This window comes from Cavia porcellus, unplaced genomic scaffold, assembly GCF_034190915.1.
Source record: "Cavia porcellus strain 051 isolate PalLab524CR breed Dunkin Hartley unplaced genomic scaffold, mCavPor4.1 scaffold_22, whole genome shotgun sequence".
NCBI classification, from domain to species: domain Eukaryota; kingdom Metazoa; phylum Chordata; class Mammalia; order Rodentia; family Caviidae; genus Cavia; species Cavia porcellus.
This window is the reverse complement of record NW_026947505.1, coordinates 43,251,569-43,275,923: the sequence shown is the minus strand read 5'-3', so window position 1 is coordinate 43,275,923 and position 24,355 is coordinate 43,251,569. Positions and strand designations below refer to the sequence as shown.

The following is a 24,355-nucleotide window of genomic DNA, read 5'->3' as shown; positions in this document are numbered from 1 at the left end:
AATCTCAGGCTTTGCTCTTTCCTACGGGCCTCGCGACCGTCACTCAGGGTGACCTAGTGGTGCTGTGGCTCCTAACGTCTCCCCCTTTTTTATTTTTTATGAATGTGCGCATCGTAGCCCTTCCTGGACTGGGTGCAGAGGCTTATGCCCTATGCGGAGGCCCACCGTAGGTCCTTGGCTTAGACCCTGGTCGGCCGTCCCATGGTCTGCCAAGGCCCTGAGGCCCTCGTCCTTTTTCTAGGGCCAGGCACAAACTGGACGGAACCTGGATGCACACAAGCTTGCACTCATTTCCTCTCCGTAAAGAAATCCCCTCGGAGAGAAATTTAGACCTGGGCAGCATCTAACAGTCCAGCGGCTTACGTGCAGGATAGGGTAGGGCCTGGCTTAGGTTGAGCCGCACCGGGGGAGTACGCTCTTACCCGTCATTGACTCTCCTACCCAGCTATGTCATAATTTTTTAGAGGAGGAGTGTGGGAAGCTCACCGTCCCTAGACTCGGTCGTAGGCTAGGCGAGCGAGCCATGCATATGCCTGAGGATCTTCTTGTCCATTTTGGGCTACCGCTATTTCTATTCATCTTGTTGGTTGGTCTGTGATGGATCTCCGGTAGGGCAGGTCTGATCTTCAGTCGAGGGCTTTGTCGCCCGTGTCAGTCTCTCCGGTACCCACAGTGGTTCTCGTCCCGGTTCCTGTGGGAAGACACAAACCGCACCTCGGTTCCAGCTGACCACTGGATCCGGGCCCATCCATTGTCCTGTCAGGACATCTTTCCACTTCACCCACCCTTTATGGTTGGGGGAAGGGTTGCAGTGCTCCATAGCTGGGGAGCAATTATCATTATTTAAATTTAAAAAATTGTGTGTGAATAGTGCCATGGATAATCGTGCCTTTGGGGGCAGTCCTTGACCTACTCCCCCTTTTTGTTTATCTAGAATTGCTTTGAGACTTCTGTGAGCCCTTTCGATAATTCCCTGACCTTGAGGATTGTATGGGATACCATGTTTTAACTGGACTTCCATCATTGCGCAGAAGTCATTGAAGGCTTTCCCCGTGTAAGCTGGTCCGTTATCGGTCTTTAATGTTTTGGGTTTGCCCCATGCGGCCCAAGCCGCCAGGCAATGATTGATCACATTAGACACTTTTTCACCTGTTTCTGGTGTTGCAAATATGACGTGAGAACAGGTGTCTGTGGAAACATGAACATATTTAAGAGTCCCAAACTCCTGTATATGTGTGATGTCCATCTGCCAAACATCACCAGGGATCAAACCTCGAGGGTTTACTCCCATCGGTATGGCAGGTTTGTATGTGGCACAGGAGCCACATAGTCGCACGATATCTCATGCATCTGCTCTGGGAACATGGAAATGGTTTGCTAGTGTCCTGGCATTGACATGAAACTTATCATGGAAGGCACGGGCTCGCTCGATTGGTGTTAGTAAGGTAAAAATCCATAACGGGTGAGTGGCAGTGTCAGCAGCCGCATTCCCCTGTGCCATAGGCCCTGGCAGGGATGTATGTGCTCTTATGTGGGTGGTGAAGACCTTATGGTGTCTGTTCTGAAGCAATGTCTGGATAGACAGGAACAGCCCAGCCACTGTGGAAGTGGATCTAATTAAACCGGCAGTCTCAAGCACTTGCATAGCATTGACCACATACCTAGAATCGGAGACAATGTTAATGGCTCCTGAGAACCTTTCAAGAATCATTTTAACGATCTGCAGTTCCACCACCTGAGGCTGATCTGGTTCAAATTGTATGGTAACCGGGGGCTTGCCTAGGATCACATAGGCGCCTATCCCCGTCTTGGAGCCATCTGTATATATTGTAGTTGCTGGGACTAATGGCTCAGAGGCAGTAACCTTTGGAAAAATTACAGGGTGCTGAGTAACAAATGACAAGATAGGGTCTTTAGGGTATTGATTGTCTATATCCCCATGGAAAACACATCTCAAAATGGCCCAAGTATCTATGCAGGCAGCCAGGGTCTTGATCTGGCTGGCGGTATAGGGTACTCGGATGGCTTGTGGTCCTGAGCCAAAATGTTGGACAGCTCTATCATGCGCTTCAAGGGCCAATGAAGCGACTGCCTCCGGGTAATGTTCTATGACTTTTGCAGGTGAGACCTTAGGGTGTATCCACAGGAGTGGTCTTTTCTGCCAAATCACCGCTGTGGGCTGTAGACTAGTCTGTAGCAAACAGACGTCAAAGGGTCGCCCTGGTTCAATTCTGTGTAAGGTAGCCCCACCTAAGGCTTCCTCCACTCTCTGTAAGGCAGCTCTTGCCTCAGGAGTGAGCCTCCTGTGGGAGGCTATATCTGGGTCTCCCTTCAGAAGGTCGAACAGGGGTTTGAGATCTGAATTTGGTATATGTAAATATGGCCTAATCCAATTAATGTCTCCCAATAGCTTTTGCATGTCATTTAGGGTCGTAACGCCATCTGTCCTAATGGTGACCTTCTGCGGAGAGACTAGCATAGGGGAGATTCTCGCGCCTAAGTAGGTCACCATTTCTCCTCCCTGAATCTTGTCGGGGGCAACATGCAGATTGGCTTGTCTCAGGGCCTCGACCAACTGGCCGAGCATATTATTTAGCATGTCTGGGTCCCTGTCGCTGAGCAAAAGGTCGTCCATGTAATGCACACATCTTATCTTGGGAAAGGATTTCCGTAGGGGGGCCAGTAGGGAATCAAGGTAAATCTGACACATAGTGGGACTGTTGGCCATACCTTGGGGCAGTGTTATCCACTCGTATCTGAGATCAGGGCTTTCTTGGTTAATGGTGGGTAAAGTAAAGGTGAACCTATGGGTGTCCTCTGGATGCAGGGGGATTGAGAAGAAACAGTCTCTAAGATCTATAACATAAATCGGCCAAGACTGAGGGATGGCTGAGAGAGCTGGCAGCCCCCTCTGGACCGCCCCCAGGGACTGCATCTGCGCGTTGACCGCCCTTAGATCATGGAGCAGCCTCCACTTGCCAGACTTTTTCTTAATTATAAAAATGGGGGTGTTCCATGGGGAGGTCGACGGCTTAATGTGTCCTAATCTAAGTTGTGTACTGACTATTTCTGACAAGGCTAATAGCTTCTCCTTAGGCAGGGGCCACTGAGGTACCCAAACCGGATCATTTGATTTCCAGGTGATTTTGATCGAAGTGGGTAGGAGAGCTTCTTCAGCGGCCCCTAAGAAAAACCCAGCCCTTGCCTACCTTTTCTGTTCTCTACTGGTATTGGGGATGTCCGACCCTGTAGGGCATTGCCCAAGCCTTTGCCGGGGGTATATCCCTGGTTCCTGAGTATATCCTTAGCCTGGGGGGAGCAGTTTGACGTAAGTGTGACATCCATCTGAGTGAGGATGTCCCTTCCCCATAGAGACACTGGCAACTGCAACACAAATGGTTGGAAATGGCCCTGATGACCCTCCTCATCGCACCAGAGCAGGGTTGAAGCACTAACCTGAGGAGCTGACACCATCCCCAGGCCCTGCAGCGTGTTATCTGCAGTGTTGGTGGGCCAGTTGGAAGGCCAATCCTTTCTGGAGATAATGGAGCGGTCAGCTCCTGTGTCCAAGAGTCCTGTTATATTCCTACCATTAATCTTAAGTGAGAGCATAGGCCTTTTATCAAGTGTCATATGCAGTCCTTCGAAGACTTCTCCTGAGGAGCCAAAATTCTGACTGTCCCTAGTCTTTTGTTTTGAAGGGAATCTCTAATGGAGACTGGGAAGCAGCAGGAGCTGCGCTATCTTATTCCCCTCATTAATTACCATTGTGCCTACAAGAGATTGGACCATGATTTTGATATTTCCTGTGTAATCCGAGTCAATGACCCCTGGGACCACCGTGAGACCCCGAAGGGCCGTGGAGGATCTCCCGATCACCAGACCCACGGAATTTTCAGGTAACGGTCCCTTAAAGGTGGTTTCAACCACTTGAACACCCATGTCAGGCGCTAATATGAGTCTGGAGGCGACACTGAGGTCCACACCTGCTGACCCAGGGGTGGCCCTTGTTGAAGGCTGCCATCCTGCGCTGTCCTGTCTCTGGGGCAGGGGCCCGCCTGTGAGGAGGGCCCCCTCTGGCCGTTTTTTGGCTCTCTAGCATCTCGTCCACAAATACGGTTGCCCTGAGCATCAAAGACCGACCTACACTCCTCAGCTTTGTGTGGTCCCTTCTTGCATCGCCCACAAACATATGGCTCTTCATTCCTAGGACGGGGCCTAGCATCTGCATTGTTTGGGCAGTGACGTTTAATGTGTCCTGGCTCCCCGCAGGCAAAACACCCTCTGGCCTTACGTTCCTCTCCTGATCCGCGGGGTCCCTTCTGCTGTACAGCTGCTGCCAGGAGAGCAGCCACTCCCGAGTTGGAGAGCGGCCCCCCTATCTCTCTGCATATCCTAATCCAGGTGTTGAGGTCCTTGTTCTTATGAGGGGCTATTGCTGCCTTGCACTCCTTTGTGCATTGCTCGAAAATCAGCTGCCTTACCAGCGGTCGAGCCACTCCCGGATCAGAAAATATTTTATCGGCAGCATCTTGCATTCGGGCCACAAAGTCAACAAATGGCTCTGTGGTACCCTGAATTATTTTTGAAAGACACAGGGAGGCTGTTCCGGCACCACTTACCTGCTTCCAGGCGCGGAGCCCTATGGCATTGATTTGTTCATAGACAGCGCCGGGGAACTGAGTCTGATCATCAGCGTGCTGACCTTCTCCCATAAGCATTTCCTTGTTCCACCCCCGGTTTCCCCGATTGGCGTTTCTCTCAGCCTGCTCGGCAGAGAACTCGGCGTACCAGGCTCGCCAATCCAGGTAACTACCTGAGGGCAGACAAGCCTTCGCCAGCTGAACCCAATCTGCAGGGGTAAGGGGCCCAGAAGACAGGTTCTCCAGCATGGCAATGGTGTAAGGCGCAGTCGGCCCAAAGGTTGTAACTGCATTTTTAAGTTCTCTAATCTGCTTTATCTTAATCTCAAAAGGCTCCCATGCATTACGTCCCTGGCCCATAGCTATTTGTACAGGAAATATCCCGTAGGGGCCACTATCTATCCCAGGTAGTGGATGTACCTCATGAGACAAACGTCCCCCCTGCCAAAGCCGCCTGTAAAAATACCGACCCGCCGGCGGTGGAGCATCATAAGACGGCGGCCGTGATTGGGCGGAAAATGGCGGCCTGTGCATCACTTCCTGTTCTGGCGAAAGGGGAGGGAGCTCCCACGCGTCCGCCTCGTGGCGAGGGATCGCTTCCGGGAACAGCCCCCAAGGTGGGGCGGAAGGCTTCGCCTCCCTCTCCCGCCAGGGGGCGCTCAGGAGCTCTCTACTCCTCCGCAGACCAAGTTGAGCGGAGCGCAATTCGCGGCGCAACGCTGCGAAAGAACCCTGCAACTCCTTATCGAGCGGCCTATCCTCTTGGCATCTAGGCTCCTTGGTCTCATTGTTGTCTAAGCCTTCCTCGTTCTCGGAGTCAGACGACTCCGAGGCCTGAGCCCCGTCTTCCTCCTTTATATCTTTGTCCCCCTTGACGGACCCCTCCCGGGAGCTCCCTGACTGGGCCTGTTCGAATGCCCTACGCACTTTAATGAGCTCTTGAGAGCCTTCCCTGCAACCACCCTCGCTCTTCAAGCATGCATATATCATTTCCCACAGTGGCCGAGCGAAGACCGAAGCCCTGCCCTCCCTTTCCGCTAGAGAAAGATCCCTGCCCAACTTCTCCCACGAGGGCAGGTTTAAGTGCCCTGTGGGCAAGAACCAGGGAGCGAAACTATCAATCTCCTCAAAAAAGCTCTCCAGCGTTTTGCGTCCTACCTTGAGGTCTCTGGACTTTAAGAGCTTCCGGAGGACCTGTACCAAGGGCTGGGTGTCGTTACTCGGTACGTTACCCATATTTAATATGTTACTCACCGCGTGAGGCCCAAAAATCCGCCACTTACGCGTGAGCCTGAGAGGAGTCTACAAACCCTGTAGGTGCGCGCCACCCAGGGCCCAGGTTTATCCTCTACTCACCTGTCCTGCAGCTCTGTGTCAGAGAACGTCGTCCACTGCCTCATCTCAGGGCTGATCAGCTCCCCGTACGGGCCACCAGATGTCGGTGTCGCTCCCGGCTGGCAGGAAGAACACACGACAGGATCTGGCAGTGGCAAGGCACTTTTATTTTCTCTCCCTTTCACAGTCTGCCCCGGGAATCCTCCTGGCCGAAGCCTCTGTTGGTCCGCTCCCCGCGGCTCCTTCCGTGCTTCCCTTCCGCAGGGTGGAGGCGCTGGCTTATATACCGATACAACCTCCAATCATATCGAAGCAGTTCGGGCGAGCTGATTGGCTAGCGTCACTGGTGACTAGGTAGACTATTCTGCTGAGCAGGCGCTTAATGCAGAGATACAGATCAGGAAGCAGGAAATAGGCGCCAGCTCGGCGTGCTCGATGGGAGGGGTAATCCCAGGCTTTGCTCTTTCCTACGGGCCTCGCGACCGTCACTCAGGGTGACCTAGTGGTGCTGTGGCTCCCAACATAAGATGTTTTTCTATACCTGTTTTCTTCATGTTTTTTTTTATCATGAAAGGATAGTAAATTTTGTTAAAGGCTTTTGTCCTTGCTTCTGTTTATGTAATATTACATTAATCAATCTGTGTATGTTGAACTATCCTTCATCCTTAGGATGAAGCCTATTTGGTCATGATGAATGGCTGTTTTGATGATTCATTGCATGCTGTTTGCCAGTATCTTGTTGAGGATTTTTGCATCTGTATTCATTAAAGAGATTGGTCTATAGTTCTCTTTTTTGGTTAGATTCTTACTTGGTTTTTGAATCAGGTTTATGGTAGCTTCCTGGAATGACTTTGGGAGTACTCTTTCAATTTAAGTTCCATTAAAAAGCTTGAGGAATATTGGTGTTAGAACTTCCTTGAAGTTTTTATAGAATTTAGCAGTGAACTTGTCTGGACCTGGGCTTTCCTTGGTAGATTATTAGTGCTTCAATTTCATTGCCCATTATTGTATTATTCGGGGTTTTTAAATTTACTTGGTTCAATTTTCAAAATTCATATGTACTAGGAATATATCCATCTTTTCTAAATTCTCCAATTTATTGGTGTTATGGCTCATGTCTAGATGCCCCTGCAAATCCTCATATAGTCAAGGGTGGGGTTTTTTTTCAGAGGTGGCTGCATCTAGAGTGCCTTAAACCCAATAGCCTAGATCAACTTTCAATAGAATATTTAATCTCCTAACATTCTATTAGAAGTTCTCTTATGGCTCTTTTCCTTGTCTTGATCTGTTTTGCCAGGCTGTGTCTTTTGATTGGGGAATTAAGACCATTTACATGGAGAGTTATTGCTAAATATTGACTGATTCCTATCATTGCCTTATTTTCATATTGTTGATTCCCTGTCTTTCCCTTCTAGTTAACTGTTCACCTTACCTGGTATAGTCATTCTATTAGACTTTTTCTCATATTAACCTCATTGTCTCTTTCTAGGGTATCCTTGGGAAGCTTTTGTGGGCTGTTTTCATGGGCACACATTTCTTTAGGTGCTGTTTATTATGAAAGTATCTTATTTTTCCATTAGCTTTGAAAGATAGTTTTGTAGGATATGTCAACCTGGGTTGGATATTGTTTACTTTTAGGGCTTGAAACACTTCACTCCAATCTCTCCTGGCCTTTAAGTTTTGTGTTAAGAATTCTGTGATGGGGTGGAACAAAGATGGCAGATAGACAACGGCTGGCTACAGAGGCTCCCTAAGATAGGCAACTTAGAATTCAACATAATGCAGCGTGGGGAGCCCTGAACAGAGGGAGATGAATTCTCTCATCCCAAGAAGAAACTAAGGTGAGAAGAACCAATCAAACATACAGTCCTGGTGCTATTAATGGAACAGCTAAAGGTTCAGTGTTCACACCGCAGCAGGCGACTTGCCAAGCCATCTGAGGTCCTGCTGCTTCGACTCACTGGAGGCACAGTCACACTGAGGTTGGGGGTCAGCCAGCTGAATGGACAGCTGAGCTGGTGGGGAGCCTCCATCGACCTGTGGTGAGTCACGGGAGTGGAGCCATTCCACAGAAAGGGGGGCTCCAGCATACAACATTCTGAAACCGGGCAAGACTGGCAAGTACAAGGGGCAGCAGTGACTTCAGTCAGTTATTCCCTTCCTGAACGGGATTGGTAGAGTGAACTTGGCCTGGGTCATGCGACCTGGCTGAGACCCAATAGGATATCTCAAATCAATTCCCTATGGCGGTGGCACACACTAATGCAGTGAAACCTCAGAAGTTTGACTGACCCGGAGGGGAGGTGGCACAGAGTAATACAGTGCAGGCCTCAGCAGCTTGGCTGATCCAGAGGGAAGGGGCCTGCATACACTGCCCCTGTTTGCAACTCACTAGCACATTGCAGTGGGAAAGGTCACCTAGCCAGTGTGCTTCAGAAGAATTGTAACCAGCAAAGAAAGAAACTGGGGCCTCCTGGAAGAAACAAAAAAGATGGGAAGAGGAAGCAACAACAAAAAGTCCCCAGGTCCCAACCCTGAGAACATTGACCCAGGACAGGTAAATACAAAGGAGAATGAGAACAGCAAACATGCAATATCAGACATGGCACCAGTGGACATAAAGAGATATCTTTGGGACTTCATAGATGAGTTCAAAAGGGAAATATTTAGCCAAGTAAAGCATGATATAAGGAGATTAATAAAAGAGATGCTAAGCACCCCTCAAGCAGACACAGACGGAAGAAGGGAGGAACTCAAACAAAGGAAAGAACCATTTGATGAAGAATATAAAGAAAATATAGAATACATAAAGCAGATTCAAAGAGATTACTAGGAAATTAAAAACTACATGGAAAAATGGCAAATCTGCTTGAAAGAAACTAAGGATAGATTATCCAAACTGGAGGACAGTTTTGCAATGTGGGATTATGAAAAGAAAAACTTTTTAAAAATAACAAGGAAACAAGCAGTAACAATGCAAAGGCTAGAAGACGACAAGAAGATCTATAACTTGAGAATAAAGAATGTCAATGAAGAATCAGGGGTACAAACAAAGGAACTACAAAGGCTATTCACAGAAATAATTAAGGAAAACTTCTGAAACATAGGAAAAGGAAATGATATTCTGATGTATGTGGCATACAGAACTCCAGGCACCTACTACCAAAACAGAGCTATACCCAGGCATATAATAATCAAGATCCCAGAAATTCAATATAAGAACAGAATTTTAAAAGCTGTTAGAGACAAGAAACAGATAACCTATAAAGGAAGGCCCATCAGAGTAATGGCAGACATCTTGACACAAACCATCAAGTTAAGAAGAGCCTGGAGCAAAATATTCTAAGCCCTGAAAGAAAATAACTGTCAACCCAGATTGATATACCCTGATAAACTGTCTTTAGAAATTAATGGAGAAACAAAATGCTTCCAAGACAAAGAGGAACTTGGGAAATTCGCAACCACCAATACAACTCTACAGAGAATACTGCAGGACATTCTAGAAAGAGAAAAGTACTAGGATTCCAGGAATAGTGGCAGGGAGGCCTCAATGAATGGAGCAGAAAACAGAATGAAGAAGATAAGCAGACAACTAATGGCAAAAAAGATAGCATAACAGAAATGAGGCAGAGAAGGCTGGTTATAATCTCTAATATAGATGACCTTGATATATTACATTTTAAAAAAAGAACTACAAATAGAGTAGATCAGGAGGCAAGGTCCACCGAGATGCTATTTATAGGAAATATAATTAATATATAACATATAATTAATATAATTAACATGAAAAAGAGTACATCAACTGAAAATCAAATATGAGAAAACAATGCTCTATGTGACAGAGAACCAGAGAGTAATAGGGCAACTAGACCAGTATTTGTGGATAGGTTTGAAAGACAGGCTTTAATAGGTAGAGGAATATAATTACAGAATATATTTATATACTAGAGAATATAATTAAGTCCAGGAGAGAGAAGGTTCGGAACCACTTAGGTAAATAGCAGGTTGCCCCCTCCCCAATTTAAAACCAAGGGTCTCAGTGAGACCCAAAAATGCACGTGTACCCTGGGGAAGTGAAAGGGGAGGAAGAGTCTTAAAAAAGATGGCAAAAAATATTGTTAATAGTATACTAGGATTTAAAACCTACATTACTCGCACCACTCTGCTTAGATAGATTCTATTCTTTTTTTGATAGATTTTATTCTACTACAGTTTGTCCACTTGCGTTGGATTTGAGAGCACAGACAGCTATCCCAAAAACATCAGGATATAGCACAATAATCATCTTTAATTTCCTATTATCTTAATCAGGAGCTCTGTATGACTTATACTGTTTTATCATGACTGATCTTAGTTAAATCTGGTTTGTTTGATTGCTGTTTGGTAATGACAGACTTTATTCAAAACTGATATGATTGATAGTATCAAGTCTGAGAGTATGGGCAACTACACCGAAGATGACAAGACTCACTATGATACACATTCTGGTTTGATAACTGCCTGTTTTTGAAGTTTTACACTATATACAAAGTTGTGTTTTTATTAATACTGTTATATACTGATATATTAAATTATATTATGTCTGATGATATAGCCAATTCTATTGAAGATAACAAGAGACAACACAGGAATTATGGTAGAACTCCTTGTACAACGGTCTTATATGTATTTTTCATTTCATGTGTTTATAGGAATATGTTTTGTTTTGTCTTGCTTTGTTTTGTTTCTCCCTCTAATTTGAAAGGATAGAAATACATGTTAAAACTCATGCATGTGTAGAACCTATAAACAGTTTATGAGAACTGATCTTATGACACATGTTGAAATGAACAGATACTTTGAAGAAAAAGAGACACTAAAGTACCCAGTGCTAATTCTAGTGTGTCATAGTGTGAAACCCAGCAATAGTATTATTCCTTGTTCAGAGTGATATTAGTCTGCTTAGATTTGTTCAATCTCAACATAATTGAAGCTATGGATGACAGCATATGTATGTGTAAGTATATAGGATTGATAACCATATTTCTAAGTTTTTGTTGGATAGTTGAACAGAACTGGTTGCAGTCTCACTGTTTGAATCCCTACTTTGTATGCTCCACTTTATATCTTGAATAACTATTTGTAAGAGGACTCTATGTAATCATCAACCAGTGATTTCTTACTGTTTATTTTTTTCTTTGAAAGTAAGTATTATTTCTATCCATTTTCTGTTTTTTTTTTTTGTTTTTTTTTTTTTTTTTTTTAGTCTTTCTTTAAATAAATTTTTTTTTAAAAAGACACTAAAGTACCCAGTGCTGATCCTGGAGTGTCATGATGTGAAATTCAGCAATACTACTATTCTTTGTTCAAAATGATTTTAGCCTGCTTTAGTTTGTTTAATCTCAACATAAATGAAGCTATGGATAGCTGCATGTATGTGTAAGTGTATAGGATTGATAATCATATTACTAAGTTTTTGTTGGATAGTTGAACAGAACTGTTTGCAGTCTCGCTCTTTGAATTCCCACTTTATATGTTCCACTTTTGTATCTTAAACAACTATTTGTATAAGGACAGTATATAAACATTAACTAGTAATTTCTTACTGTTTATTTTTTCTCTGAATGTATATATTATTTCTACCCATTTTCTGTTTTGTTTAGTCTTTCTTTAAATAAAATTTTTAAAAAATTCTGCTATAACTCTAATGGGTTCCTTTAAAAGTGATTTTCTGATTTTCTCAAATCACTTTTAAAATTCTAATTGTGTTGGACTTCTAGAATTTTCACTATAATACATCATGGAGAGGTTCTTTCCTGATCATGGCTATGTGGATTTCTATAAGCCTCACTTATCTGTATGTAAAATTCATTGATCCTATTTGGAAAGTTTTTCACTCTTATTTCAATAAACAGGTTTTTATGCAGTTTTGTTATCTTCTGATTTTTCACTAGTTCCAATTAATTTTATATGAGTCTTCTTTGCATCATCTAGAAGGTATTGGACCCATTTTTAATGTTGTCTTGTTTCTTAAGGTGCCTTTCAGTAATTGTTCATTGACAATAGAGACTATGTCCCCATATTGGTGACTTCTGTCAATACTTTCAGTAGAACATTTAATCTCCTGATTTCTATTTGGAACTCTTTTATGGGCTCTATTCTCTTTCTATGCTGCTGATATGTGTTTTCCATCATTTTGTTTAGTTTTTTTTTATTAGTGTCTTCTTTAGACTCACTAGTGATTTTGTTTAATTAGCCCAGTATCATCTTTCTTATATCTGCTATGATCTTCCACTTACCTTGTTAAACTGCTTTGTTAGCTCTCCTGATCCTATTTTGGATCATTTGGGCGTGAAGCTTTTGGTTTCCTCCCATTTGATGCTCCCTGGATCAGCTTTAGGGGAGCTGGGAGTTTGGGAGGCATTTTGTTTGCTTGTCTTCTCATGTTTCTACTTTTTTTGCTTGTTTGTTTTGTGTTAAAGCTTGTGAGCTTATTGTAGTGGAAAGTTTTGTTTGAAGTGTGGATCTCTTTAATGTCTACTTTTCAGTAGTGTTCCTTAGGTGTGACTAACTGCTGGCCTTTACTTCTGTCCTGGGATCCATCTCCCTCCATTTACTTGAGATGGGTGGTTGTAGCATGCTGGGTCCAATACCCACTTCTCCCAGAATTGGCCACAGTTAATGACCCCAAGGGAATGTAAATATTGGAAACTCAATGAAACCAACTGATAGGAATAGCTATGACACATTGGGTATAGTAATAAAGTCAGCACCTATTGTAGTATTAAATACAAACTGACTATTGACAAACCCTTAAGACCAATATTTATTGATGGAGTAAATTTGTTTTGATGTCAATTTTTGTCGATTCTGAATACTCAGTCTCTGCTGAAAGAGTAACTAGCAAAGATTTTCTCCCTTTCTGTCAGCTGTCTCTTCACTTTGTTGTTTCTTTTGACATGCAGAAGCTTTCAAATGTAATGTAATCCCATTTGTTGAGATTTCAGAATCTCCTATGACCCTTGTCCTGGCTTGGGGAAACAATGGAAAAAGATGTCCTTTACTTGAAAGTTTCATTAATAACCAGGTGTAGTAGCACATGCCTATAATCTCTGCACTCAGAGGCTGAGGCTTGAGGATCACTTTGTGTTCAAGGCCAGCCTGGGCTACATAGTGACCTGCATGAACTATACAATGAGATCTTGTCTGAGAGAGAGAGAGAGAGAGGAAGAAGAAGAAGAGGAAGAGGAAGAGGAAGAGGAAGAAGAAGAAAGCTCCTTTGAAAACTCCCAGTCTTAATCTGCAATCCTTGTAACTATGTCTTCTGCTGGTCCTGATGTAGTCTTCCTATTTCTAAAAGTCCTTTTAAACATTATTTTCAAGACAATATTTTTATAGCTAAATTCTGAGGTTAAACCTAGTGGATATGACCTTAGAAATTCTATGATTATTCATGTAAAGATCAAAGTATTACATGCTCTGTGCTCTTTAGTTGTTAGGGCTATAAAAGCAAAACCGTTTTTCATGCTGGTGTACCTAACATTAGTGAATGGATACATGTGCTGGAAATAGAGTAATGCTGGCCTGCCCTTAGCATGTCAACTGGGTCTCTGCATGCTTACTGAAATCCTTTCTGTGAAGCCACTTTGTTGGGTTTCTGTTGGGGTTAGGTACAGACCCTGCAATTTCTTCTTCCTGTCCAAGCTCTCCTGCCAAGATAGTGCTTCCCTATTCAGCTCAGTGTGAGCAGGGGTAGTGGCCACTCTATGGGTTATCTGCCAGCTTTGATTCAGGACAGTGTTTGATGGAGCATTACTGACCTGAAAATACAAATCACATCTGTAGAAAAAAGAAATAAAATTCAGTTCCAAAAAATAAAAAAGAATAAGATCAGTATATTTTCTCAATAAAATATTCCTACATATTATAAATTTATAATAATTAAAACAGTTATGTTATTGGTACAAAGACAGATCTTTAGGACAGTGGAATAGAATAGTCAGCCCAAAACGGAACTCGACAGCAGAGGGCATCAAAACAGGTTTCTATCCATATAGGAAAAAAGAAGACAAGGTGACTTCTAACTCATACCAAAAATAGAAATAAATTCTGGGTAGATAATCTTAATGATAGTATAATCTGAACCTTTGTCAGGATACAGAGAGAAGTAGTTTTAAAAATGGAGAATGTTAACTACACTAGAATGAAGAATTTTTGTTCCTCAGAAAACATCTTTGTAAAGTTAGAAAAACATGGTGAGAGTGGGAGATATTTACTACAGAACTCATATCCAGAATGAATAGAGAACACTCTCAAAATATTAAGAAAAATTAGCAAAAAACTTGAATAAAAATTTCACAAAAGAGAATATCCAAAAACCATTGATGAGCTGTCTCTGCTTACCAACCAGGAGGGTTAGTATGCTGGTGAGAATAAGGAGCCATAGGAATGCTTACATGCTCAGTGATACAGCCACTTACTAAAGCAGCTTGGCATAATCAGATATACTAGATCATTACACTGAACATACTCAAAAGACAAGAATGATCATAGCAATACAATTCATAATAGCCAAAATAATATTCATAATAGACCCAAATGTCTATCTATAAGACACTGAATAAATAATGACATATTTACTCAATGATTTGAATTCTGTTAAATGAAAATTAATGAACCACAGTTTCAAATAGCAACATGAATAAATCACATAAACATAACTGTAAGAATCCAGACACAAATGAATATATGCATATTATGTAATTCCATTTATATGCAGATTTAAAAATAGGTAAAACAAAACTGTTTAGAAATTCCCATTTGTGAGAGAAGAGATAAAAATTATAAAACTACAAGTAGTGTTTTCCTTGGTGAGGGAAAGGTAGAATACTGATTAGAGTACTTTCTGTGTCCTATGGGTCCTGTTTGTCTACCTGGGTGGAGATGACTTGGGTGATCATTGTATGGAAACACTTCAAGCTGTACATTTGGGTTGTATAAAATTTTCTCCGTGTCACAGTTCACAGTAAAAAGATTTAGAACTATTAGGGAATAGTGGATATTTTTGTATGCATTAGATAAAAGAAGTGATATTCTGGGCATGATAATTTGCAGATGTTTTTCCCTGACCTATTTGCAGAAATAGAAACTGTATTTGTTAGGCTCATCACAAAAGTTCTGCAGGAAGAAAGAAAGAGGAAAAGGTTTAGGAGTGAAATGGAACTGCATAAGATGGACATTTTTTAAAAAGGGAGTATACTGGAAAAATGATTCAAGAAATAAGACCTATGATGGAGTTCAGACAAGGACACTGGACATGTTCTGAGCGAACAAAGAATACTGAACTCCAACAGGCAATTGGTGTCTAAGGAAAAATATGCTGGTAAACGCCCTGGGGCTCAGAGAGGAGTTCTGACTAGGGGCTGGGGAAGCACTAGAAGAGCTTCTGATGATCTCTAAAACAGTGTGTATCCTCCAAGGGGCATGCAGGAAAGTACAATCTGTGATATTAACAAAATATTATTTAAAACTAAGACCAACTTTGGTCTGCTCTTTGTTGCCTTATGACCATAATTTTATACATCAGTAGTAAATGATGTATCAGAAGAACTCATCTCCAGAGACGGCTCCTGCATACAGTAGAATTTCAGTTATTACATGTAAGAGGAAAGAGCAAAATAGAAAATTACCATCAGTTACATGCCTCAGCAATAATCACTGCAGACACCCATCAGTGAATGTGTCTTACAGTTAATGGGAAAATTATATAAGATGCTAACTTAAGAGGAAAGTGGTGAAGCATATATCATTCTTCATATTACTTATGCAGCTTTTCTATAAGTGTAAACCTGGATCAAAATTAAAAAACAAAAACATTTTTAAGCTTTAAAGTATTTCTTCCAGCCCTGTTGAAACATTGTCGCGGCTGCCCCACCCCTCAATATGTGCCCCTGCCTAGAGCTGTGTGTTTTATTTGAAGTATGACGGGAACCCCCTGATGCTTGCAGGCAGAAAAGCAATGTGATTTGAGTTTATTAATTGTATTGTAGGCATTTATTTAATATTTATTTTTCATTACATTGGTATCCAATCAAAAACAAATTAGGGAGTGGTATAAGAAAATTATTTTATTAAGGGGAAACCTAAAGACATTCATCAGTGCATAAGAAATCATTACAATAATTATTGCATAGGCTGAATGAGAATACATGTGATGAGTTGCAATACGAGAAGAAATGTGAAAGGAATGAGCATACCTGTATTAAGACCTGGGCATTGTGCAGTTTATCCTGTAAGGGTTGTGTGCTCACTCACAAGAGTGTTGTCTCCAGATAGTTTCTTTGGATCACTTTCAATTTTGTGATTTTATATTACTCATTCTTCTGCTCCCTTCCCCCCATCTCTATCTCTCTGTCTCTCTGTCTCTGTCCAGGGAGTTGAATGCAACGTTAGACACAAGGTCTCGAACTGGCTGAATGTAGCCCACATGTATGTTGTGTTTGGGGCACATGTTGCTTTAAAAGATTTGGAGTCAGCATTTTTAAAAATCAAAGGTTTTAAATTGTAATTTAGATTTCTATCTTCTCTTGAAAAACGGGAAGATCTGACAATATTGGGCCTAGCTTCCTTCATGGCAGGGATCGGCAGGAGATGAGTTGGGGCCACACCCTCAGGTCTTCACGAGTGAAGGCTGCCGTCTCCCTAAACACAGTGTGTTTATATTACGTGAACCTGAGTTGTGTCCCTTATATTTACACCTGACTCCTGTAGGCATCTGACTGGATGATGAACCCTCATAATCTCCTGTTTTCTTCACTTTTCTAGGAATCCCCCGTCCCAGAAGACAAAGACCGCCGATTTATCTTCTCTTATTTTCTAGCCACCAATACCATCAGTATCTTTGAGCCTCCTGTTCGAAACTCTGGTATCATTGGGGGCAAGTACCTCGGCAGGTCTAGAGTTATGAAGCCCTTTTCCCCTGTGGACAACCCCAACTACTATGGCCCTGGTGACTTCTTCATTGGTGCTGTGATTGAGGGTGGGTCTAAACACAGACCAGTTTCCTACTGACTGGGTAAATAGGTTCTTAATTGTAATTTAATTCATTTAAGCCTCATAAGAGGCATTAGCGTGTATAAATCTAATATTCTTATGTAAATAACATAATGTCTTCATCTCTTTCTCAAGTAAACTCTATTGGTTGCATTTTTTAGATGTTGACACTGAACTTGCTAAACCCTAAGAAGACTGCTATATATAAATTTATATGGCAATTGAAAATTCTTTAGTCTGAGCCACAAATGCGTATATGTGAATTTACCCTTGAGGGCTCCTATTGTTTACTTCTGATTATACGAGAGAAACATAATCCAACCAAGTGCCCTGCGGTTCTTTCCCAGTGTTCAGCCACCGGTTCGTCATCCTTGATACTGATGAGTATGTCTTAAAATACATGGAGAGCAATGCTGAGCAGTTTTCACCAGAAGCAATTGCATCAGTCCAAAACCACATCCGAAAACAAGAGGCTGCCGCACCAGAGCTGGAAAAGTACGTGTGACCGCCCAGTGTCCTTTTTGGCTTTGGCATATACAAGATACTCAGGAAGTGACTCCTGGTAAAACAGAGGGGTAATCATTTCAGATTTTCAGATCTGTTTTACAAGGTAGGAGTTATTAGGCATACACAGAAGGTTCCTTTAAAGTGTTCGGCTTCATTTGTTTAGCAAATAATCAAATGACTGAGTTTCAGATGCTATCAGTAGGCCATTGAGCTTTATCGGTAAGCAGAACAGACAAGAAGTTGCTGTCCTCGAGTTGATCTATCTACTAAGGAGCAGAAGCTAGACAGTCACACAAATGAGTACCTTATGCAGTATGTCAAGTGAAAGATGCCGTGGGAAAGTGGAGCCAACACGGGTGATGAGAGTTTCTGGAGAGTGACAGTAGGTTGCAGTTGCTCAGAGTGGCTGGTTGTGCCTGGAGAACATAATGTTGAACCAACACAGGAGGTAAGGGATGAGTTGGGAGCAAGAAAACCCCTCCAGTGAGCCCTCACCCTGCCAATAGTACAGTCACCACCTCCTCATAACACAGTCGGGTATGAACTCATAAGCACAGTGTCCCCATGATCCCGTCACCTTGCAGACACACCTGAGACTTTGGGGTATGTTTTGATCTAAACCAAACACACAGCAACTCCTAATTGGTGTTGCAAATGAAATAAGGGCTGTATTATGAAGACGCAGAGGGAGGAATCTTGGGGAGGTAGCCACCACCATCTCCCAGAACTGCCATGTCTGCCTAGCTACTCCCACAGGGCACCTGCTAATTCATCTCAGTGTCTCTTCTATGCTAATTCATCTATGCTGTCTCTTCCTTAATGCATTACACACTTCCGTTAGATCAGTCATCCTGGAACTTGGCTCTGAACTCACTTTTAAAAAGTTGGCATTGCTTAAAATTGTGAAGTGCTTAGACTGATATCTAAGAACGTCCACAATGTGATTCCCAATTACCATCAAAATTGGAGTTCTAATTCACATTTCCACATGCTCTGCAGCCCAGACATGGGCTTGTCACACTGACTTCAAGCATTCTTAGCCTGTCGCTGTCACCCAGTTTCTTTAACTGATTCCAAACATCCAGACCTTCACATCCTTTAGGGTCTAGGTCAGGTCTACCTGCTTACTTCAGCTCTTCCTCTTTACCTATCTTAAACAGAACTGATATATTTCTTTCTTTGATGATTTTAAAATCTGCCTTAACTCTTAGACAAAAAAGTATCCTTACTAAAAACAAAATGTTGTCATACTCAAGGTTTTTTTTTCCTCCTGCGTCAAAGCGAGCAAGAATCTAACATGTCTAATCAATCGTTAAATGAAGAAATATTTTTCCTAGGAATGTGAATAAAACTTTTACCACTTATCATTTGTTGTGTTTTTGCTGTCAAACACTAAGTAATTTATACATAATAATTTATTTAATTCTTATAACAACCTTTATGAGGTGGTGTCCTTTATTTATTTTACTGGGAATCAAACTCAGGACTTGTACTTGCCAGGCAGAGCACTTTGCCACTGTGTTATATCCCAGTCCGACGGGGCACCCTTTACAACCCCCACATCACAGATGAAGCAGCTGAGCTGCAGAGTAATGAAATAATCGAATCAAGATCATGTGGCCTCTTAAGTGGCAAAGCTGAGACTTTGAACCAGGTGGTCAGATTGCAGAGCTCATCCTCTTTACTATAACCTTTTCTGCTTTACCAGAGAAAGCACCAATTCATTGGGTTACTCTTTTTAAAATAAATATCTTGACTGTATCTGAGCTCTCTGGGCAGATGACTGCCTGTCTTGAAAATGGGTTCGACATCACTAGAGCAGGTGACAGCTAAGGTCAGGCCAGGTGGTCCAGACCAATAAAAATAGAAATGGTCATTTTTAAACTCTGGCACTGTATCTGTGTTAGAGTTGCCTGCCACCAAAAAGAAATACTGCTGTGGTCAGATATAGTAGTGCACTCCTGTAATCCCAGCCCTCAGGAGGCTGAGGCAGGAGGATCACCTTGAGTTAAAGCCACCCTGGGCTACATAGTGAGTTCAAGGCCACCATGAACTGCATAGTGAGACCCTGTTTCAAAAAGACAAAAAAAAAAAAAAAAAGTACTTTTGGGAGACTTGCAGACTATTTGTTTCTTTAAAAAGCAATTCTTGATAAGTGGAGGATTTTGCCAAGTGCTTGAAACAGAGTATTGTAATAGACTGAAAAACCAAGACATCTTTCTTAGATGTCAAACTCACATGCTTTTTATGGCAAGAAGGGTAGCACAACACAGGGCTTGGCACAGGGTTCACCCAGCATGCTGGCACCCCCTAGCCACTTCTCAGCTGGCAGTCCCTGAGGCACTCAGCCAGCTGCCCTGGGTTGCCTTGTTGGCCCCTGGGAACACAGCCTTGCCCCAGCGCTGGGAGCTCTCTCATGGATTGGACCCTGACAGTCAAACGGAGACTGTAACTTTAACTGGCTATGCTTCAGACAGTACCACCTGTTGCCATCTGTCTGCGCACTGATTTCAGCTTGCTCAGAGCAGCTGATGTGCTGGTGTTTTCCCCGCTGTGTGAAGGAGAATGGATATCTGGCTTCTTCAGGGAGAGAGAGAGTTATCGCCTGTGTTGTCATTTTTCCCAAAATGATGGAATGATGACATTTTGTGCTTTGATTTTCTGAGAGTAGTCTACTCTTCCTGCAGCATTGCCAGTGATTACATTATTAATCTATTGCTTGATTATAGTATAAAAGGCTTAATGTCCTATGTTTGGACATTTACAGTATCTTAACATAGCCTAATAGATTTAACTTTGCACACAACCCATGACTTTCATTAGGACAGAGTATTTGAAATTCCACTATAGGCTTTTGTTCCTTGTTTCCAAACGGCTTCTGAAAAGTTATGCAGCAGCTAAAAGAAGTTGTTGGCAATTATGAACTTTTAAATATTATATACATGGAAAAGTAAGAACATAAACATAATGGTGGGTCCCGGAAGAGGGAGCTGGGCAGTAGAGTGAGGTGTGGGTTCCGGTGCCAGCCCTGTGTGGGGTCGGGGTGAGTCTGTTGGTCTCCTGTCTGTGTGAAGCCAGTCTGTGTTATGTGGTGAGTTAAACTCCACAGTGAGACCTGTCTTAAAAAACGCATCCAAAATTAAAGAATACATTTTTAAAATGAAAATTTCTATTTTATAATTGTAGCTTCATTTTCCGAGGAAAAAGAAATTGAGCTTCTGCTTCTGGTGCTTGTGTTTTTAAGGGATCAACACCCTTCTTCCACTGCTCTATGTTTCTCTTCTCTCTTCCTCTTAGGAATTGCTAAGCCTAAACTTCTCACCACTACACAGAGTAGTCCCTTACCGCCTAGAGATGACCTTTCACAAAAACCAGTGAGAACCGGAGAGAGAATATTAAGAGATTCCTAGTTGCATAGTTACATATACATTTTTCAGAAGCATGTATCGATTCTTGCATGGAATAATGTTAATCTGCAGCAGCAGTAGGGGACCATCGTGTGATTCCTACAAATACTGGACTTGGGATGGTGCTGATGTTAGATTTGGAGCTCTTTGGTTGCAGTAATTTAATGGATGGCAAACAGGAAGAAGTTCAAAAACTGCCTGGTCAGACCTTCTTGATGCGGGGGTGATCATCTGGCAGCCTCTGTACTCTGACCAGTAGTGTTCCGCCACCGGTCAGTTCAGTGTCAAGCTGTTTGTCATCAGAAATTCCTCAGCGTCACTAAGTGAGAACTTTGGTTACTGAGATAAGACTTGTCAGGGAATAAATACCACAGTCCAGTCATTTCCTTCCTTTTTCTACAGCAAACAAGCTGAAGAGGATCCAAGCATACACGAACTGGAAGCATTAATAGACACAATCCAGAAGCAACTGAAAGATCATCCATGCAAAAACAGCATTCATGAAGCGTTTCAAAGTCACGACAAAGAAGCATCGGGCTATGTGGACAGAGACACATTCTTCAAAGTCTGTGATTCTCTGAATGTCCCAGTTGATGACTCTGTGGTCAAGGAGGTCAGTATGGATTGTGTTTGAGAGGTTAACAAGGGCTCAGCACTGATCATTCTTTCCTAAAGGCAACCGCGTGTGTGTTTATTTTAGCTGGGGAACATTTAGGATGTTTAAATCAGGTCTCCTGTTTTGTCCTGATAGGGCCATTTCCCTGATTCTAACACTGACTGTTTTTCAAGCTGCTGTTGCCAGGCATCTTTTTCAGATATCCTGGAGTGGATGACAGACCAACATTGTCAGGACTGAAGGGAGCAGCAGAGATGATCTTCTAGGGGCAGCTGCCAAGGGGACATCCAGAGAACGTTGATGAAATGAGATCATTGGTGGCCTTTGATATCCTCCAGGGCTGGAACCTACCTTAGCGTGTCTGTAGGATCAGCATGCAGGATGACATGGCCACTGTCCAAAGGGGCAATGAGGGCCTATAAGGGTAGCGTGGCTTAGTTGCAAGTGTGGAGCTTTCCTGCATTAAAAATCTCTTTACTCATGGTTCCCATAGAAGTCAGAATAAAATCTACCCTCACAATTGCCAAGGATTTTGGTTTAACTTTTAGGACATTTTCACTGGTTAACAAGAGTGAGGTTCTTCAGACCTTCTTAAAGGGTTTTAAGCAAAGAATATTCAGAAGTTGAAATCTATTTAGGCAAGTTTCTTGGGAGGCTAAAATGACTAGCTTGGAAATGATTTTATTTTTTTTTAATAGACAGGAACATTTTCAAGGAGTTGGGGAGGGCCCGTGGAGGTGTATTTGTTCATGTGGGCCAAAGCATTTAGTTCTCTAAATATGAGATTGAACACGTGCCTAGTTTCCATGGAACTAACATGGGAGATGTGAAGCAGTCATGGAAAGTGGGACAGGGATGGAAGGGGTGGGGACAGATCCACAAGTATCTTCTAATGATAACCAAAATAAGTCATTCTGCTATCAGTCACATCTGAGTTTCAGGGGACATGGTTTAAGCAATAACATAGATGTTTCTGTTGGGCTGTGATAAGAGGAACCTATTTTTTTGTTTTTTTTTTAAAAGAATCATGGTCTTTGGTGGACAGAGTCTTATATTTGCATATAAAAATTAAACTGCTTTAAAAAATGACAAAACCTTTATGAATATGGATGCTAACCCGAAAGTCTTGGGCAGGCTATTTACTCCCCCCAGCTTTGGTTTCATAAAGTGGAAGACAAGAATAATGTCTAACCTGCCTACTTAGGATCATTTTGGGATCCCCTAAGGCTAGAAAACCCGAGTTTGGGACTGGGATCCCTGTACTTACGTACTGTCTGCAGGAAGTGGAAGGAAGTCCTGGCTGCCTGTCTCACCTTTTCTGTGCTTTCTTCTGCAGTTAATCAGGTTGTGCTCTCCCGGAGAAGACAGGGTTAACTACTATAACTTTGTCCGTGCTTTCTCAAACTGACCTGGCTGGTGACTGAACACAACATAAATTTTTGATGTTGGACCTGAACTTGGGATTACATCTTGTGTTCCTCATAGAAAGATCTACAGAACCCCTGAAATTATATTTCTTTTTTGGTTCTTGTTCCACAACTGCTGAAGTCTGAATTAAATTGATTCTAAGATTAAATAAGATCTAATATTGGTGCCTCTTTATGGGTGGTTAGGGGAATTGTAATGGCTAATTTGGCCAACTTGACTGGGTCACAGGGTGTCCAGGTATTTCACTTCAGTCCAGAAAATACTCACTGAACTGGGGCTGTACCTTAGTGGTCGACAGCTTGCCTACCATGCCTGACGCCCCAGGTTTGTTCTGCAGCACCACTAAATGAACTCAGTACTCAGCTGTAACCTGCCTTCCCAGGAAAGGAAGCCCCTAGTAGAGAGTGTGTTGTGTGTGTTAAACGCGCCCTCAGTGGTGGATGCTGACAGCCTATCAAAAAAAGTAGCACTCAGTACTCTTTCCATCACCCCCGTCTCCTGTGGAAAAGTTCACCAAAGCCTTGGCCCCCGTTTCAGAACATCTTTCATGGATCCACCCAGTTGAAAGCATATGAAAACACTTTGCATTTTCATCCTGAGCTCTGGGCTGAAATGGAGATTTAGGACTTTCATACACTCTTAGCCACCTGCTGAAATCCAAGTGCTCACAGCCCTTTGCTTGAGTTCTGGCTGCTCATCTCTCCTTTATTTTTTCCACTAGGTGCAATAGTGAATGCAATGAGGTCTCCGGTTAAAATGCCAGCCCTACTGTCAGAAGCCCCAGTTGTCAGAAGTCTCTAAGCTTGCCTTCCACCCCTCGCCTTGCATCTCCTTCCAAGTTTACCTGTAACTGAGATCTCAGGGCATCATTGCAAGGTGTGAAAGCTACTTTGGGAAGGACCATAGCAGGTCATTTATGTGGCCTTCTCACACTCACTGATCACCTCTGTTAGATTATACAAGGCAGCCAATATAGGGACTACCCAAAGTCAGACCAAAACACTTTCCTACTGTGTGCCAGTCACAGCTGGCGTACATCTGGAGTCCTGGGCTCAAGTGATGGAACAGAGCTGAGCACTGGCATGCACCAAACAATACTTTGAGGAGAAGAAATGATCATCACATTACATTGGCTAACTGGCACTTGAATCAGAGCATATTAACATTACCAGTATTTTCCGTGGAGGAACCCTGCTAGTTCTATCAAATTTAACTGAAGGATGTTTCTAAAACTGACTGCAATGTCTTAGAGCTTCAAGGGCTTCCAAGAGGAAAAAATAATCTGTAGAGGTTAAAGAAGTGGAGACTGCCTCTAAACTAGCTGCTCTGAGTCCTAAGGCTGTACCTGAATGTAGCACTAGAAGCCCCCAAAATACTATTAACTAAGA

General features: G+C 42.7%; 1 protein-coding gene across 1 annotated transcript in view; it reads left to right on the top strand.

Moving 5' to 3' along the window:
* Positions 1-23,118, top strand: part of Efhc1 (EF-hand domain containing 1) — a 53,481-nt gene extending 30,363 nt beyond the window's left edge. Inside the window, exons 8-11 of the mRNA XM_063233111.1 lie at positions 16,782-16,995; positions 17,357-17,504; positions 21,326-21,536; positions 22,876-23,118. Coding sequence (XP_063089181.1) covers positions 16,782-16,995; positions 17,357-17,504; positions 21,326-21,536; positions 22,876-22,947 — 645 coding nt within the window. The 3' untranslated portion in view covers positions 22,948-23,118. The remainder of the gene's footprint in view (positions 1-16,781; positions 16,996-17,356; positions 17,505-21,325; positions 21,537-22,875) is intronic.
* The last annotated feature ends 1,237 nt before the right edge of the window (positions 23,119-24,355 follow it).